Raw genomic sequence first — 18868 nt, forward strand, 5'->3', positions numbered from 1 at the left:
CTAAAGCAAAAGCATTTTTTAAAAAAGCATTGGGGTAGGGGGCAAGAAGGGAAAAGATAGTAAGAAACTCACAATGGTGACAAAGAGAGGATGTTAAACTAAAGCTATCACACAACAGGCAGGAATGAAGGCTACTAGTTCAGGCACAAACAATACATTCTGTCCACATGCTGCAGTTTGCTCATCTGATTTGGTAAAACAAAGGGCCCAAACTCCCCCTTTTATGATTTTTTATGTTTTGCCCTTATACATGAACTTTGGATCTCAGAAGGCAAGTTTCTGATGATGCCTCAAGTCATTCATAACGTAGTTTCATTAAGCTATATGATATAGGAGGAAAAGAAAAAAGATTGCTTGGAAATTCACCTTAAAATGAATGCCACCAGATATGAGAGTGAAGAGCTAAGGGTGGGAAACCTACACTTCTGAAGAAATAATCGTAGAATGGAACAGGTCAAGTCAATTTTGCCAAATCTGGTTTCTTGCTATATCTGGCTAAAAAGTTGTTAAAAGTAAGTCAACACGGTTATTAAAAATGTTCTCACTCAGTTGCAGTGCATGAGCTATCAAAAGTACCTTTTATCAGTTTTCTAGGGTCTTCCTATGGTCTTCTGAGCTCAATTCTAATTCTGTGTTGTTTATGAAACCCTGTCCCGAGTCATTCAAACATGACATATCATTTCTTCCCCTACATCCCTTTGTACCACCTGCATGTGAAGCTGAAGGGGCAAAAACTCTTTAAAATGATGATAGCAATAGTTGCTTGATGTTGGGGCAGTTGCCAAGGTCTCATCTTGTTTCACTGACTTTCCTGCTTGGGATGGAGTCCATTGTTTTTAATTAACCAAATCACCTTGGCTCTATAAAGCTTTTTTGCTTTATATACAAAATTCTCATTTATTCACAGTGATGCTTCTTATGTAAAGTTGTTGGTCACATTCTGAAATAAAGGACAGTATCAATTTGATTTTAGCATATTTACCAAAGGGACACTTGTTAATTACTTAGGTTGAATTGGGGTTTACTAGATGCAAATGGAGGGTTGCAACAGGAGAATGTGGCACATCTTATTGCCTTTCCTCCTGCTTAATTTAGGAGGGTATTAATTCTTTATCAACTTTGCCCTTAAAAACAATTGCATAGTAAGCTATTTTAGTGAATTTTTAAAAAGGCAAAAAGGGCTATAGATATTTCACATATATTCACAATATCATTTTGGATACGTCAATATATTTGGAATGCAGGGAAGCAAACAAAGAAATGATTTATTGCCCCCAAACAACTAATTATTGCAGCCAACACTACTATTGTTAATTAATTTTTATATTTTCTTACTTGTGATTCCACATGCTCAATATTTGCAGCACATGTTATCCCTTAATAATATAACCCTTAATAATTTTTCACTCAGCTGCCATTCCAATTGCCTATTACAAGAAACATTCAGACTTAATGGCCAAACAAAGGTTTTTCAATTTTACACAGTGAAATACTTCTTCTTATAAAGCTATATCATCAAAAAAGGGGAAGTAGTTTACCGTCTTTTCTTTGCTGGGCACTTGTACTGTCTACATAAAGAAAAGTCACTTTTCAAAGAGATGGCAACAGGCCACAAAGTGACAACATAATCTGAAAACATTACTATTTACAGAAGGAAAGAAGGGCTTCTCACTGCAGGAGCTTTCAGGCTGTCAAGCTCAGTGAAGTAGGTGCAATTTTCCTCTAAAATGAAATATTAACTTCAGAAGAATAAGGAAAAAATCTTTCCACAGAGGGCTTGATTTCTGCTGTCTGCACCCCACAGCTAAAAACATTAAAAAATTCACATTTTGCACATGCAACTGCTTGGTCAAGCCCATATTACAGCAGCTTTGTATGGCCAGATTCTGCCTATAGAACATACTTCCTTCAAGTAAAGTTTTATACTTCACAATTCTAATATTTATTGCATTGTAAAATCGATAAACTATGAACTGAAGTCAGTGCAAAAATTAAAGCGGGAGTAAATAGTAAAGAATAATGAATGTAGCCTCAAATGGTTTTGTTGATGTACAGCAGTGTAAGTAAAGTCATTGTGCTGGTATTAAGTTAACCAAAAGTATTGCTTGATGAAAGCCTTCTGAAACAAGATGAGTAAATAATATAATTTCTGTATCAGATGTGTGTTATCCAGTATTTAAAACATTTGTGACTGGAAAAGTATGCTGATGTACGCGGACAGTGGTTGTGCATTTATTATTCCAAACCTGTCTGTTCTCAACAGTTACATTGTAGTGAACATTTGTTCCCATGTGTTCATGCAACACACCTCTGCAAGCATGTGCATCTAGGAATAAATAGTCACAGGTGAACTATAGCAAAGTTCAGTGCACATCAATTTTTGAGTGCCTGAAAAATTCTGAAGACTGCATAGCCTTCATTGGGGGAGCATTCACCATCCTGTAATTTGTATATGTTATTGTGCATGGCCAAAATCCATAGATTATCTTGCATATATCTGGTCAATTTCCAGAATGGTAGCTAAACTAGTGATTGTTTATTATAACTATTATAGTGTTGTCCACATTTACTAACTTATCTCTGTATATCTGGACATTAATTGAACACATGGGGTATTGTTAACATTCCTTGGTGATTGCTGGCTATCTTACATGTTCACTCTATGTTATATATTAATGGGGGAAATGACTCTCATTGTGTGAGGCAGAATCTGTGTACACAGAAAGGCTGTGTACGGCAGGGGCCCCTGGAGGGAAGCAATCTCTTCAAATATATAGGAAGATACTTTATACTAAGACCAGGTCTAGCTTAGTATTGTCAACACTGACTAGCAGCAGCTCTCAGGTGGGAGTCTTTCCCACTTCTACCTGGAAACACTAGGGATGAGACCTTTTGCATGCAAATCATGTGCCACTGACTAGCAGCCCTTCTCGGTATGCCTTCGGGGTACTACAGATACTTGGCTTTGTATACTGATGATACCCACAGTGAAGAATTTAAGAGTTCCAAATTTGTGTGCTCACACACATATTCTCTCAAATATGCCATTTATTGCTATTCTATTTATGTACACAGAGTAAACATAAACTGATCCTATTAACAGCAGAATTGAAGATACCCAGTTTGAAATTCTCTCAGTAGATAATTACTCAACGCAGTGTCTTCATATTTTCCTGAAAAGCATGCCAGCTCTAGAACTCACTCTCTGCTAGAAATATGTGAAGAATCTGATCAGATGTTGGATATGGTTTTTGGTATCTTCCAGCCAATTGATATAAAGAATACAAAGCTGCTATCCTGAACACCCAGATCTGATAATTGATAAGGTTAGTAAAATCTGATAACCAGATAATTTGGTAGCCCAAATATATCTATATAGTTTAGCACCCTGATCTGAAATTTGCTTCTTTGAAATAATTTTCACTGAAATCAAAGGATTATGGTAAAAGGAAGAATATATACCTAACCCAAGTGATTTCTTTTCTAGTTCCTTATTACTTTTAAACTCAATCAAATCATAGATATGTCTTCGGAAAAAGTTTTACAATAAATTCTAAGAACTATATCTGAAGTGAGTGTTTACTCTAAATTGAAAACAGAAAGGTAATTACTCCCACCTTCTCTATCCCAAAAAAAATCTGAAATGGTTCTCTTTAATTTATGCAGAAACAAAACATGCATTTCTAACAGGCTCCCCTGGGGATGAATAACAGCTTAAAGAACTCATGAATACATATTTTCTACCGTAAAGATGTTCTGCATTTCCAGAAATATTTAAAAAGACTGTCTATGCACTTAATGCCTCTCTGTGCCCATTTAAGAAAAAGTAAAATACTCAAGAAAATACAATAAATTTCTTCTTTGCAGAGTTGTCCATTTAGATAAGCATTCAGGCATGGCCAGTTTTGACATTAGAGGGAACACACACCACCATATGCCTTCTGAGACTCAAAGTCATTGCCCTCTTTCCCTAGTTCCTCTCTACTTTTGTTGATGCTTTCACACTAAGGGCTACGAGCACATATCTCCAAAAACCCTCTAGAACATAATGCACTTATTTAAAATATTAGTTACCTTTCTTTTTCTTTTTGCATGTGACTTTTGTGCTGGTATTCATTTTGCCCACTGATAAAAGCTTAGCAATCTACTCTTAAGAGAAACAATTTGCCTGGAAATATTGTTTTTCATTTTTGGGACACTGGATTGTTTTAATCTTCACGAACCAAACCAGATAAACACATGGCTGTCACTAAAAGCAGCAGCTGTATGTATATCAACCGTGACCTTTTCCATAATGTCTAATACAGAGTTGGGGAACCTATTTCAGCCCTAGGGTATGTTATCCCATAGACAACCTTCTGGAAGTCACGAGTGGCGTCAAAACAAAAGTGGGTAAGGGTCACAGTGGGCACCCAAATGTAGACCATATATCACACCCACCCCAGCCCAAAGCAATTAGGCTTGAAGGGGGAATTCTAGTTTTTACATGCCTGATTGCCAGGGAGCGTGATCTTAATGGAGATTGCAGCTGGCTTGATGGAGCCTGAACACAGCCATTGTTTGGCACCGCACCAGCAGGAGGCTATTTTCAAGTCCAATTGCAGCAGGTGAAGGTGGTGAGTTTTGGAAGTGGAGCTGTAGTGTGTTCCTTCTGGTGCGGCAATTAGGCTTGAGAATAGCCTTCCTGTGGCTCCAATGGAAGGTTATTTTCAAGCCTGTGTGTGTGGTTTGGTTGGGGAAGCCCCTCAGTTCTCATCTGGTTCATGGGCTGGCAGCTTCCCACTAGTACATGTGCCTTAATATAATCATATTCAGTGTCTCTCTGCCAATGGCCACCAGTGATATGGAGTGGTACGGGGAAATGCAGAAGACTAGAAAATCGGGGAATTGGTATGTCCTTGTATTAGACAGCATGGAGGTGGGAACTAGACCAAGTGCTGCTGTTTTGGGAGTCAGCTGCATGTCTTTTTCTAAGTTTGGATCAAGTATTTGTCTGATGAAATCAGATACTAATAAAATATTTCTTAAGAAAATATCTTCTTAGAGATCATTTCCCCCTCCGAACCCTTTATATAATATTTTCTCTTATTGTCTTCTGGAATTTTCTTTTCCATTAAGGTGTCCTGGTGAAAATCCAGTTAAATCCTAAACTGAAGACCCTTCAGTATGTTTAGTGATCATTGCAACTGATGACATGAACATCCCATTCTTCATGCTGTCAGGACTCCAAAATTTATTTAAAGTAAGTTATTTATTTGTCTAACGAAATTGCAGTGGTTAAATAAAACATGTTAAGATTTTAGGAGGAATTCAACATTATGATCGTTCTGTCAGCGAAAGCACTTCGGGTTGCTAGATGGAACAAATTCCCCTCTCCTCCCCCCTGCATTGCTCTGGGGTGTGTGTGTCTCCCAACCTCCCAGAGCCAATCTGGGTCGGGAGCATGGGGGGTACAAGAGGAGAACATGGGGTGGAAGCCCCATTGCATTAGCAGGACTTGTGCTGGCTTCCACTAGAACAATTGTTTAGTTGAATTAAAGAAGTGTAGAATTGGAAGGGATCCCAAGGGTAATCTAGTCCAACCTCCTGCAATGCAATTTAAATCCATAGCAGACCCTGCGTAGGTTTGAAAAATGTGCTAGCAGTTTTATTTCAGCATCATCCTATTCAAAATCATTTTGTGTTTAATGAACAAATACTTCTGAAACTACAATGCTATCTGAAGACTACATGTGTTTTTTAAGTGCAAGTGGATACTGTCAAATTGAAAAAGTAACTTTCCTGTAATGTATAAATACAATTTTATCCTGTATAATATTTTTATGACAGCAAACAGGTTTGGGTATTTGGAGATTATGATTGCTCCAAACTATAATGTACACTCAGAAATCACCCAATTCCTCAAGAAAGGAGAGTTTTATTCCTGTTTTTAGATGGTAATGCTACTCAACACCCAAATGGGGGGGAAACAATTTTGCAAAGAGTTTGGACCCAGTAACTGAGACAAAATGTCCTTAACCAACACAGTTAGCATGCTCTGTAAGCTGATGCATTATGAGAAATATGTTTTCTTCACAACATCTGCTGTATTACAAGAAAAGCCAACTTCTGTGATATACATAAATTTAATCTTCTTTTTATATAAAAGGACTGGACTAAATTTTGCCCTCAGCCAAGCAAGCTCTGTTCCCCCCTAGAACCGAGTCAAACAATGAGCTGCAGGAACATAACTTAGGGCAGAATTTAGCCTCCTCTGTCATTACAAAGAAAGAAAATCCTTTAGTGGATAAATAATGAAGGAAAGAATCTATAAAACAAACAAGCAAGCATTAAAATATAATAAGTACAAAAAAACCAAAACAAAAGCCAGAGCCACTTACAGGGCTTGATGGAGTCTTTGGCCAGCCTGGGCTGCCAATGCTATCACTTTCATCTCCATGAAATGAGGAGATGCTAGCAGAACTTGGGGACATTGGGGAAGGGACTGGCAGGTTGCCTGGGGTTGGGGGCTGTGAAATACCCTGAGAGATGTAGCTATCCTGTGGTAGAGGAATAAAAAAAGAGGACAAAGGCAGGGCAAACTTTATTAAAAATGAAAAAAATACATCCAGTTTAAACAGATTGACCATTTTTTTTCTTTTTAACTATATAAAACATAGAGAGAGAGAAACACACAGAGACACACACAGAAAACACATATACATGTAAATAAATAAATATATAGATAGAATAATACGTAAATTATCAAAACGACATTATTATATAATTTGGAAAGTTTGCTGGATGCTTGGCTGAAGTAGCTATGCCACCATGCTTCCCTCAAGCTAAATGGAGTATCAAGCATGGGTTTCCCCTTATGAGATAAAGAGAAAAAAATAAATAAAGCTGTTCACCTTATTTTTATCAAATAAGGCAGGAAAGCAAAAGTATGCTGCTGCTGAAACGGCCAAAACAGGAAGCTATATATAACCGAAGATAGAGGAAATGGCTGTAAGTACCAAGGTAAGACCCATCCCCGCCCCCCGCGCACCCAGTGGCGTAGCTCAATTTCCCCACAAGGTTTTCCATATGTTCCCTTGCCCCCGCGAGTTACAATGCCATAAGAACTAGTAACTTTCAGATCCACACAATGAGGGGAAGAAAATAAAACAACATAAAAAAAACCAGATTGCATGTGAATGGAAAAGAGCATGCGGGATAGAACAGAAAAGGGCAAGCTCAAATCAGAGAATGAAGGACAAAATAGCAGAGTTCTGCTGCGCCAAACCAACATCACATGCAGGTGAGGGAAGTACCTTTTTGCTCTCAAACTGAGGAGGCCCATCTTCTTTTCCATCTGGCTTGAGAGGGATGGGCAGTTTGGACTCGCCTGGAGTCATCATATCTGCAAGACCCATAGGGGCTAATCAAAAACAGGAGGTACGATTTAGCATCAAGGTTGACTTCTCGGTGTGTCGAAAACTGATGATACAAGAAACTGGAATATATCAATACTCCATCTTTTACAGAGGCTGAAAAGTCCTTTAGATCTCACAAGTTAAGTGCAATAGGAGAAAATGTCTCCAAATTAGTACACCCACATAATCACTCTACAAACCTGAAACACAGTTTTAAGGTCTAATTTTAATATCTAATTATTGAGTGACTCACTTTAATAACTGACAGCAATATAATCCAAACCATACATGCTTGCCATGGTAATGCTGAAAAATTGCGGACAACTTCATTAGGCACCTCTTGGATTTGTGGAGTAACAAACTATGTTTGATTCTTAAGTCACTTTCTCAAGCACAAATGTTTTCATTATGAAAAGCTACTTTGGTTCCTAGCATTTTAGCAGTCACTATATAATGCATACTTATTATGCAATAATACAGCACCCCAGAGTATCCAGGCCCAAGGATGAGTTTGTAGCTACCTGGAAAGTGGCAGTATAATAGAAACTGATGATTTGGTTTCATGAGAGCATTTTCAGTGCCACCAGTGCAGGAACAGGTTCCTTTGTACTTTCATAGATGTGAACAAGCACCAGTTGACTTATGGTCAATTTGGATGCTTACTTCATAAGTTTAGGGCTGCCATACGTCCAGAATTTCCTGGACATATCTGGGAGTTGTCTGCCGAAAATAGCGTCCAGGGGAATTTTCAGAAATCTGTTAAAATATCTGGGAAAATCCGGGCATATGGCGGCCCACATTGGAATTTTAAAAAAACCCAGCTTTTGTCTAAAAAAGCTCAACAAATTTTCACTTTTTGAAATAAGGCAACCTATCATAAGTGGGAACAACAAACACAAGAAATACTCCTGCTTCTGTTTCCCTCTTAATGTCCCCATCACTGATAAACAGATCTTGCAGGTGGAGTTGTGTTCTGACCCAAACTCTTGTGCCCATGGAACTCCTTTATGGGTCAGATTCATGTGGCAATGTTTCATATATGACTTCATTAGTGGAAAAACAGAAGTGTGAATGATTCTCACATCAGCTGTTCCAACTAATAAATTAAGGTCTGAATTGGCCCTTGTGGTATGTTATCTGAGTACCACAATAAAATCTGTATGATTACACTATAAAATATCACATAATATTTCTCTGAGCCTCTTAGTTGCCAATTCCCAAGCCTACAACCTACTCAACTACATTCTTCAACTTGTAAATTATTCTGTAGATCTGTTCTGTGGCCGATGTGGGTATTCAGCTATTTTCCTTCTTAAAGAAGTCAGCTGGGAAAATAGCTGAATGCTGATCATTCTCGTTCAGATAACACTTATGCAGACACTTTCCAGAGGTGTGCAAAAGAAATGTTCATTTTCTTCTCATTGTTTTGAAGGTGGGAAAAGTGCAGTATTGAGCTATTGTCACATTTTTCCTGAATTTCATGTTTCAAAGCCGAAAGTCAAAAGAAAGATTCAGATCAATTATGTATATTGTGTTTTCTCTGTACAGTATAAAACTGTGTGAACAAACAGTGCAAGCTCACACTGTGGAATGAATACTTTAAAAACAACAATTTCTAAGGATGTACCACTGGACAAGTTACTGTAGTTATATGTTGTTCTTGTATTTACATGAAAACCAGTAAAATTATTTGGGGAGGGGGGAATAATTTCTTAAATTCTCAGCCTACCAGATCCCAAAGGTTTGAATGAGAGCAAAACATCTTAATGATGTGATTCAAGAAACATCCCTTTCAGCATTCCCTGTCATGTCTCAGCCTTTTCACTTCTCTCTAAAATGCCACTACACAAATCATTTGCCTTTCCCACTGCTTGATCCCCTCCTCAAATCTGTACATGGTTTCCCATACCCTCTCCTTTATCCAGGTTGGACTTACCTTTATAGGTCTCCAAAACCTTGCCTAAATCTCTTGGTCCTTTATTATCAATTATTATACCCTCCAACTCTACCATCGTCAGTTACCCAAATGTTTCTTACTCTCTCATCTGACTTCACACATTTCCCCTTGCTGTCCCCATGCATCAAAGTCCCTGGCCAATATGTGCATAGTGTCATCTCTCACTTTTTCCAAGAGGCCTTTGCTTTAAACTGCTGCAAGGCAATTGCAGATCTAAGATTCAGATCTAAGTCCTGTTGAGTTCAATGGGCCTTACTCCTTGGTCAGTGTGGTTCAGATTACAGCCTAACCTTATACACACTCAATTGGGAATAAGCTCCCCTGAACTCAGTGGGACTCACTTTTGACTGGACACGTGTAAATGATTGAATTGTAATATTTTAAATTTGCTGTTTACATTCCTTCCGTCCTTCCTATTCTTGTCTCTGCCTCCCCCAACTTGGTCTATTTCCTACTATTCTAGAATACAAGCCTTGGGGCATTTCACTTTCCCCCTTAAGAATTCTGCAGAGTACTATGTATACAGTTGCCACCGTAAGAGGGAGAGAGAGAGAGAGGGAGAGAGAGAGAGAGAGAGAGAGTATTCTTAAGAGTATTTGCAATCTCCATGGAATATACAGTGGCTAAACCAAATTTTAAAGTATAAGCATTTTTTAACATTTTTAGTTTCTGCTACATAATAGGTAAATATTATTAGTTGAACTTCCATTTCTGTTATTACCCTCCAAAATAAAAAAGAAGCCTGCAGATCTCAATGCAGTCACAAATGTATGTTAGCAAAAGGAGCGCCACCTTTGGTATAGAACATATAGCTAACTAAGCTCAACACATTTTTGTTAACTATGCAAAATGTGTTTAAAAATAGTAGACGGGGAAGGAAAGGCTAAATAAAATATGATGGATATTGCAGAATAATAAAAATCTAGCCTGATTATTATTGGGCTGCTTTGCTTTTCTGTAAAATGATAATGCAGTGTTTTACTCAGCAGCCAACATGTGGGAGAACAAGCCAAAGGGGAAGGGGGGAGCTTTAAAAAACTTCACAGATTGCCCACTACAAAATGATTATTGCACATATTCATGTATTACTATGTTTTAGAAAATAATTAGTTTTAATTACAGCAGTGAGAGAGCAAGCAAGACTCTGGCGAATAAGCTGGCAAGCTTCATGGTGCTAATTTGCTAATATCTTTAGCATCACATCACTGCAGGTTGGGAGAACGGCTCTGCCAAAAAACCTACCCAGCCATGTGCCGCACGAGTTTACAGCTAACTATATACTCAATACTCATCTCTGAACTGCCATAGGCTTATTTGTAAGTTGCTGTGGTGCGTTTGTAGGCCAAACAAGGCATTTGAAATATTGTAATGTGGAAATTACTACAGTACTTGGCTTTAAAAAAGTAGTTTCAGTCTTGTATATTTAAAAATGGGAACAAGATGTCTATTTCCAAACAATGCAATAAGTGAGAAACAGCCAGTGTTTTTTATGAATGGAAGTAAAATGATAACAAAGCAACCAAAGAGTGACTAAATGCACAAGGTCATCCAAGTTGCATTTCTGACCCCACCCATTTGCTCTGGAGACAGCTGTGGGACTTAGGGCAGAAGCAAAAGACCACTCTACTTGTGGCCAGCATTTTTCCTACTTGAATCTAACTGCAGTAGTGGGAAGTCTGAATTTGGTTGCCAATTCACTAGCTGTAAGTTTGTGTGATGCCACTGCAAGCTTTCTGAATGATGCTGGAGTGGTTATGTTGTGCAGAACAGCAGTTTGTGCTAGCAGTGAAATCTTCAGGTGGCCAGTTCAGCTGCCTGAAGAAAGATTTTGCAAGGGTGATAAAATCTGAAAATTGTAAATAAATTTTTGAGTGATTATGATCCAGAGAAAAAGGCTGGGCTATAGAGCATTTGATACGTACTTCTTATGAGCTGCCCCAATCAAGCAACAGGGTCTATAAGAAGCCTTCCATGTGCGTTACTGGTGCAGATTCAGATGCAAATCCAGTTGCACATCAACATCTGCATTGCATTGCACAGGACTAATTGCTCACAACAACAGTTGGATCTAAGTTACCATGTCATCTTGAGAAAGAAGTACTACTATAGTCTTTTGTGTAGCATCCATAGGTATTTCTTTATCCTTTGTTGAAATGCTTTGTAAAGACTTACAAGAATGCTTCCAAGGGATTTGCGGCTGGTATCCCTTTGCTTTCTAGTCCAATGACAAACTGAGGGTATTATTTTGACCCCTTTTCAAACAGTGAAAGAACACTATTGTCACAATTCCAGCAAATTAAGGCACGTGCGTGCGCACACACACTCTCTTCTCCAGTGACCCTAATGATCCTGCCCACAAACTACAAATATATAAAACATTAAAAAGAAGAAGATAACAGGGAAATCTGTGATTGAAAAAGAGTTGCAATGTAGAGTGAATAGGTTCCAAGAACTAGCCCCAGGCTTTATTATAAGAAGTTGAAAGTCAGAATAATTTAAAAAAGAAAATATGGGTCAAGGTCCTGTTCTAGCTATACACCACACCAAACTTAGCTCACATGTGAGTTAAACTGCAGTCAAGTATCTTAAGATACAGTCAGGGATCTGTATTCCTGGGCTAGATGCCATGCTTGTCCTATAGGAGAGGCAATGGTGATCAGTCTGTGGGAAAACAGCCCACAGCAAATCATTAGGCTGAATTTTGGATTCTTCAGGAAGAGCCCAGGCCGGGACTTAACAATTCTGGGTCCAATCCACCAGAACCAGTAAAAATATTTGATTACATTTACTTCCCCTTCTTCCTCCAGATGCTGCTGCCTAACGCAGTCAGACTACCAGCCTAGCACTGTCCTCTCCGACTGAGGAAGGAGTCCCTTTCAGTTCTCCTAAACAAGACCGTTCCATCTGGGGATTGAAGGTACAACTGTCTGTGTGCAAACCATGGGTGCACTACCACACAATGAGTTTAAAGTCACAACAACCTGGTGAGAAAGGTTTGGCTGAGAGATCTGCCCAAGACTACATGCTAGACTTCGTATAAACCTATGTTCCAAGCAGCCCAGTACTTTAGCTGCCACCAACCCAATGTGGTCTTAAGCCTCTGTAAGAAAACATTTGGACGGTTTGTGGCCTTCGATTTTAACTGTGATTCTGTACCAAGGTGTTTTGGGTTGTATCAAGTGAAACGTGGAAAATCACACCCTATCTGCTAGAAAAAGTAAAGGGTTGATTTGGCTTTGAGGCAGGAAAGAAAGAGAGGTGAGTGCTCATTGCTTTGTTTAAAAAGGGGGGTTGGTGGGTGGAATAGCTCATGTCATTTGGTCTTGTGGACTAAAACATACAGAAAAAGCAAGGTTGCTGTGAGGAGAGTAAATGTGTATCTGCAGCAGAATCTAACAATGTTACACACACACCTGCCCTTTATTTTAAAAGGGACAGCCTGACCAAAAACTTTGCAGGAGCTCCAGTTCAGGCATATATTGAATGGAGCTGTATGGGACAGTTTTGTGCATATATCATTCCAGCTCGAGATCTGGTCCTTGCACGAAGGCTCACTTTAAGCCCAGTGATATGAGCTTGGCAGCAGAGCTCCGTATCAGAGCATATGCCCAGAAACATCCTCCCCCCAACATTTCTGCAATGTAAGGCCATCTTTAAAAAATGGATTCTGAAGTCTGAATCAGTAGGAGACAGATTATGCAAAACTGCATGACTGCCCAGAATAACCAGCTTTTCACAGCAAAGGATCACCGTGCAGTCACTAGTTTCCCCCTGTGTCTGGAACAGCTTCATTTGCCCAAATGTGACTCTGTGCATGGATTGCCTGCCACCGTAAAAGACTGAGGATTTCTGCACTGTATACCCAAGTGTACACTGAGCTTTGGTTTGAGGCAAATGGCTGCAGAAACTGCAAATGTGCTTTGGTTGAGACACAACTGGATTGAGCGGCAAGAAAACCATAAGTGTAAAAAATAATAATAATAATTTTAAAGAAAAAGTAGATGGAGTAACACTTTTTGTGCCTGCAATAAAAATTGATCATAAATCCCTACTTGCATTACAGGTATATTCACATGCACTTCGTAATATTACACACTGCACTACCATTTTCACTAAAATTCAAAAATGAAATTAATATCCACCATTGTTAACAAAAAAGGGGGGAGCCTTCTGTTCATCTGTCTTTTTGAAGAAATTCCTTCACTGCTTTCTCCTAAACCCCCTCCCCCTGGCATTATAACTGAAGAAACAGTTGTCATATTCATAGTCACACTGATTCTATTTAAATAATTATTTGCTCACTGAAGCCTATTACACAAGGGAGGTTTTCTTTCAGAGCATCGGGGCTCTACACTAGTTAAGAGACATTTTCTGTATCTGCCATGTTTTCTTAACGGAACAGGGAGATGGCTGAAATGACAGTCATCTAAATCGGTGTCTGCAACACTGTTTAAATTCCACTGGCAGAGCTGCAACTATAATCTTTTGATTTTTTCTGTTTCCTGTACCAGAGCTACAATTTGGGGCAATAGGGACCTCTCTGAAAACGCTGGTCATTTTTCCTGTGCCCATTCATAGTACATATGGGCATGGGTGGTTATAGGACAAATGCCGGTTTCAGGTTTGGCCATGATCCTGAGGACTATGTTTCTACATGTAGCTGAATCTTTCTATAATGTGCAGCATGTGCCAATAGTGGTTAAGACCATTAGCCCAAAGGGGGGGGGGGAGAGATATACTGGACTAGAACTGGTCTGACTCAGGTTGTGCACACACTGCTGGCTTAAAACAGATCAAAATTGTTCTTTTTTGCTGTGTTTGCACATTACTGTACGTCAGCAGACTTTGATGCGTATCACAGTTGCCTACTCAATGTTCACACCACTGAGTTGAGACCGGGCAAGTATGTCTTTACCTGATGAGCAATTCTCAATTTGTATTGAAGCTGTTGGGGTGTGTGCGCGCATCAAAATGCAATATTTGGTGACTTTGGGCCATTCACTATCTCTCAGCCTAGCTACCCCCCAGGATTGCTGTGTGAATAAAAGGGGGGATGGGGGGGAGAGAACCTTCTACACCATCCTGAGCTCCTTAATGAATGAATAAGCTTGGGAACAGGGAGATAGGGAGAACAATTTTCTCAGCTCTTGATGGAAAGCGACTTGATTATATACATGAATGATGGCAAAACTTATATTTAAGTTAGTTTCTGGAGGTGAAACCAGATATACAGAATCCATAGAGTCACCACTTAAAAGTACAGCCAAGCAGCACCATGGTTGAATCCTGGAAACTGCTTTCAATGCTAAATTCAATTGTAGTACATAAGTAATAATAAATAAAGAGAGCAATTTAGATTAGGGATAGAGTGGCCTTCCTTCTTCACTGAATAATTTCACTCAAGATCTGGGGGACTGAGGCTTCCAGGCAGCAGGTCATGCTATCTAGGGAAGCTTGAGCTTAACATCTCCCTCTCCTCCCACCTTCTAAAATTCAGCACTGAATAAAAGAGGTGGGCAACTTGTGGCTCTCCCTATGCTGCTGGACTCCCATCAGCCTTCGTTATCATGGCCAATGGGCAGGAATGAGGTGAACTGTAGCCCAGCAACAACTGGGTGGCCACAGCTCCCCTACTCTCTGGTATTATCATATAAGTTGCCCGCACCCACATGCCAAGGCAGTTATCTAGTGCCTTCAGACACATGGCTGAAGCCAGCATTAGCATCCTTATATATGCTTGGAAATATGGGAAGTGCAGGGATGGTAATGCTGGGCTTCACCAAATGACTAAAGCCAGCAGGCAGCTGCCATATAGGACATTCTTAAATGGCTGTCATGAGGCTCCTGCTTGTCTGAATCTGCCCTTGTTTCTCATCATGGATTTGGTAAGGTAAAATAGCTCACCAGTAAAATATTTTCAAACTATGTGCACCAGTACCAGTCCTTATAATGATGCTAGTATATTTCCTTGGAGCACAAAAAACTGTAATGTTTTGTGATGCTGTGCTTTCACAGCTGATGAAATATCCTCCTCTCAACACTTCCTGATCAGTGGAGTACGTTAAGTCGTTTTGTGGCTGTAATTTGTGTCTTTAAGCTAGCTGTACTGTGTAGAACAATTTGCAGAGTACACATCATAGGCCCCTACACATCACATTATTTATAAATCTACTTAAATTTACTTAACTTCTGGTTAAATGTAAAAAATATGCCAGAAATTAGACTTCTGAAGCTTAGTTTATATGAACAGATTCAAATAATTCTATCCCATTAAATATTTGGTACCCCAAAATTGCTTGTCCCATCTCCACAACTAAAATGATGGAAGCCTTTTCTGTAAATGATATCAAGGGTACAGAATTGCCAGCTGCTAAATCAAAGTTTACACTTCAGGGACACTTTTGAGCAAAGTGATCCTTCTCAATTGGCCAGAGTCAATTCAACAACCTGATATGTGATCAAAATGTGCTCATGGTTTGGAAAAAATATTTAATTGATCTGCCTAAGTTCAATCTGAGCCTTGACCCTGCTAAGATTTCAAATGCCCTCAGTGATTCTGGATGAGTGCTATTGCAACATACATTTTTGCTTACTTCAGTAATTTTTTAGGAAGGAGATAAACGAAGACATCTACTATATGCCTGTGTCATCTTTGAACATGCATGTAATAGATTTCATCAGCAGTTACTAAAAAATCATGAAATAAGTTAGATCTACAAGGGGGAAAATAATTTATTGTGGTAAACAAAAATAGAGAAGTTACAAGCTCGGACTTCTGGAAAGCAACATAAAATTATTTTATTTTCTTGTAGTAGACTGAGGGTTGGAAACTGGCTGTGGAGTTTTATTTAAAATAGAATGAATTATTGTAACATAGTACATTTTTCTGGGTTGTTTGCATGATCTTGATTATGATTGCTGGTTAAAGCCATTGTTTGTCTGTTCTTTTTTTTAGGGTCAATGGCTGAAACAAATAAACCACAACAAGCACTACTACCAGTGCATGTACTATATTTTTTCAGGACATACCATGGATTAATAAATATGGAAGTGAAAATCTCAAAAATGCATAAACCAAAAATAAAAAAGAAATAAAGAAAGCTCTGATGCATGGTTCAATTATTTTAAAAATTCAATATTTTGGAATGCAGAACACAATAAAAATACTATGACTACTCCATACAAAAGACTGCTAGGATAAATGATTTTGCACTGAACAGATTTCCACTGTATGAAATAACGAATGGCTGAATTATCTGAACAAAAAAACCCCTCTGTGAATCTTCCTTTAAACTGGTTATTCCTTTGCAATACATAAATCTTCTTAGGCAGGGCACTCTGCCATCTGTTTGTTGTTGGTTATTTTTCCAGCTCTGGGGGCCCGAGTAAAAGGGGCAAAAAATTACTGCTGCTAAACAGCAAGCCAGGATTTATAGTGCAGTTTCAATGCTCAAAAGTAATTTTATTTCATCCAGGCAGACAAAACACATTACTACATAACCCAAACACAGTATTACCTGGGACAGCTCTGGTCGGGGGAGGGGGGGAGCAAGCTATTATCTAATGGCCTGTTCAATAGATTTTTTCCTTTTCAACTGAAGTAAAAGTGTGCTGCATGGGCAAACAAACAACCTCCTGCCTAACACTAAGGGAAGCAATTTTATTTTATATTAAAAAAAATCTCCCTGATTAACAATCTGTATTCTTACCCTTGCTGAAGACACAGCACAAAACCATTATAAATAAGACATGTGGGAATACCTCTGCTAAACTGTTGTCTAGAGAGTAGAAAAACAGGTATAATGAGACTCTAGGACAACAATGTGCATTTTCAGCTGTCAGAAAAAGAATTAAACGGGACCAATGTTTGGCAATCAAAAACTTTAAAATGTTTAAGAGAGCTGGGTGGCTGGTTGCGTTGTGGAGCAGAATCATAGAAGCTGTACATGTTTTCAATACGTGTATGTGGGGTGGGGGAAACCCTCTGAGTTTTATTACGAGGCAGTTAATTTCACAGTCGACATAAACATGCTGCTTAAACAACAGGCAAATCATCTGAAAGATAGAATGGGGGTGGGAAGGCAGGGGGGAGAGATAATAATATCTACCAGCATGTAACACCTTCATAAAAGTTTGGAGGAATCACTATAAACAGTAAAGACAGAATCAGCTGGTTCTCACATTATTCTTTTAATGAGGAAATGATTGTATTCAAGTGCTCCCCTGTCTGTTTTGAAACTTAGGAGAAGACTATAGGCTTCTTTCCTCTAGCAGCCAAGTAGAGGCAGCAGCACCAGCAGCAGCAGGAAAGGATTGCTCACTAGCCTTACTTTGGGCTCCTGGAGAGGAGAGAGGAACCAAAACTGTTGCAAGAAGCAGGAGCAGCAACCGATTTGTTTTGTTTTAAAAGGTAACTGAAGTCCATTTTCGCTGGCAGTGGTGTCCTGAGCAGATAAGCACAAGAAGCCATTGCTAGATTTGCCTTAAAAAGAAAAAGAAATCTAAAGGTGCTGCTGCAGAAAGCAGGTTAGTAACAGTGGTTCCTCTCTCCAATAATTATGACATAATGTTAAGAAGTCATCTGCAACCCAGCAATTAAACCCAGTTACTCTCTCTGTCTTGCATACACATTATACTTTTTTGCCATCCATCACAGCAGTACATGGTTGGATAGCCTTGCCCTCTATGGCTGTATCGTACTAAGTCACACCCGGAGTAGTCCCACTGGAATCAATGGTCTTGTTAGTAATGACTAGCTAAAGTCCATTGATTTCAGTGGGCTTATTTGGAGTATGACTTAAATGTAATTAAAGGAAATCTAGTTACTATGCAATTGCACACTACAACATATTCATGAATGTAATAGTTGGGGATGGGAATGAGAAAAGAAATAATGTACTGCTAGGGAGAACGGTTTGAGTCCACATCAAATGCAAATGAGCACTTGAACAATCCCATCAACAAACAGATCCCTGGCATGGTATTCCTGCAAAGAAATATAAATGTTTAATTTTATTTGTTAAGTCCATTTTTTTGTCTATTTCAGTTTGTGAACATAATTACTGGGACTTCCAGAGAGTTATACTTTATTCTAAACACAGTGAGTGACTTTTGGTACCTTGTTGGTCAGGTTCCTAACCTAAGATTTTGTCAGTTATGTTGCTTAATTACAGCTGCACCAGCCTCAGAAAACTTACGACATTTTAAACATGTCTTCTTTCAGACCTGTCAGTTTTCAAACACGCCATGTTCACATTTTCAAGGAAAAATAGAAGACAACCTAAGGCTGTAACATATGCAGGATTTGATACAATAACAGGAAACTCCTGTTTTAAGGAACACAGAACCAGCTGCACAGAAGAAACCCTTTGCTCCATCCAGTACAACCTAATGTACTCAGAGGTAATCCCACCAGGTTCAATAGGGCTTACTCCCAGGTAAGTGGATATGGAATAGGAGCCTTAAGGGTGTCTACCTTGGAAAAAACAGCCGTTCCCGAAAAGTTACCAACCAT

At 39.0% G+C, this 18868-nt stretch overlaps 1 protein-coding gene and 1 long non-coding RNA gene across 16 annotated transcripts in view; one reads left to right on the plus strand and one right to left on the minus strand.

Moving 5' to 3' along the window:
* The window catches only part of ARID1B (AT-rich interaction domain 1B), a 355979-nt gene that overhangs the window by 27916 nt on the left and 309195 nt on the right, over positions 1 to 18868 (minus strand). For 10 of the 14 annotated variants that reach the window (XM_082215164.1, XM_082215157.1, XM_082215158.1 and 7 more), the window contains 2 exons: positions 7296 to 7402; positions 6381 to 6539 (listed from right to left, as the gene is read on the minus strand). In XM_082215164.1, the coding sequence (XP_082071290.1) occupies positions 6381 to 6539; positions 7296 to 7402 (266 nt within the window). The remainder of the gene's footprint in view (positions 1 to 6380; positions 6540 to 7295; positions 7403 to 18868) is intronic. The other 4 variants (XM_082215167.1, XM_082215159.1, XM_082215163.1 and 1 more) reach the window with 3 other exon arrangements.
* LOC309528123 lies at positions 7 to 18848 on the plus strand. 2 transcript variants are annotated; one of them, XR_014217535.1, is made up of 4 exons: positions 7 to 5242; positions 6913 to 7002; positions 12162 to 12271; positions 16310 to 18848. It is a non-coding gene; the product is annotated as an uncharacterized lncRNA (long non-coding RNA). The 2 variants fall into 2 exon arrangements; XR_014217536.1 differs by lacking the exon at positions 16310 to 18848 and having other exon boundaries at positions 12162 to 12473.

Source organism: Podarcis vaucheri, assembly GCF_965113315.1.
Source record: "Podarcis vaucheri genome assembly, chromosome: 3".
In the NCBI taxonomy this organism is placed as follows: Eukaryota; Metazoa; Chordata; class Lepidosauria; order Squamata; family Lacertidae; genus Podarcis; species Podarcis vaucheri.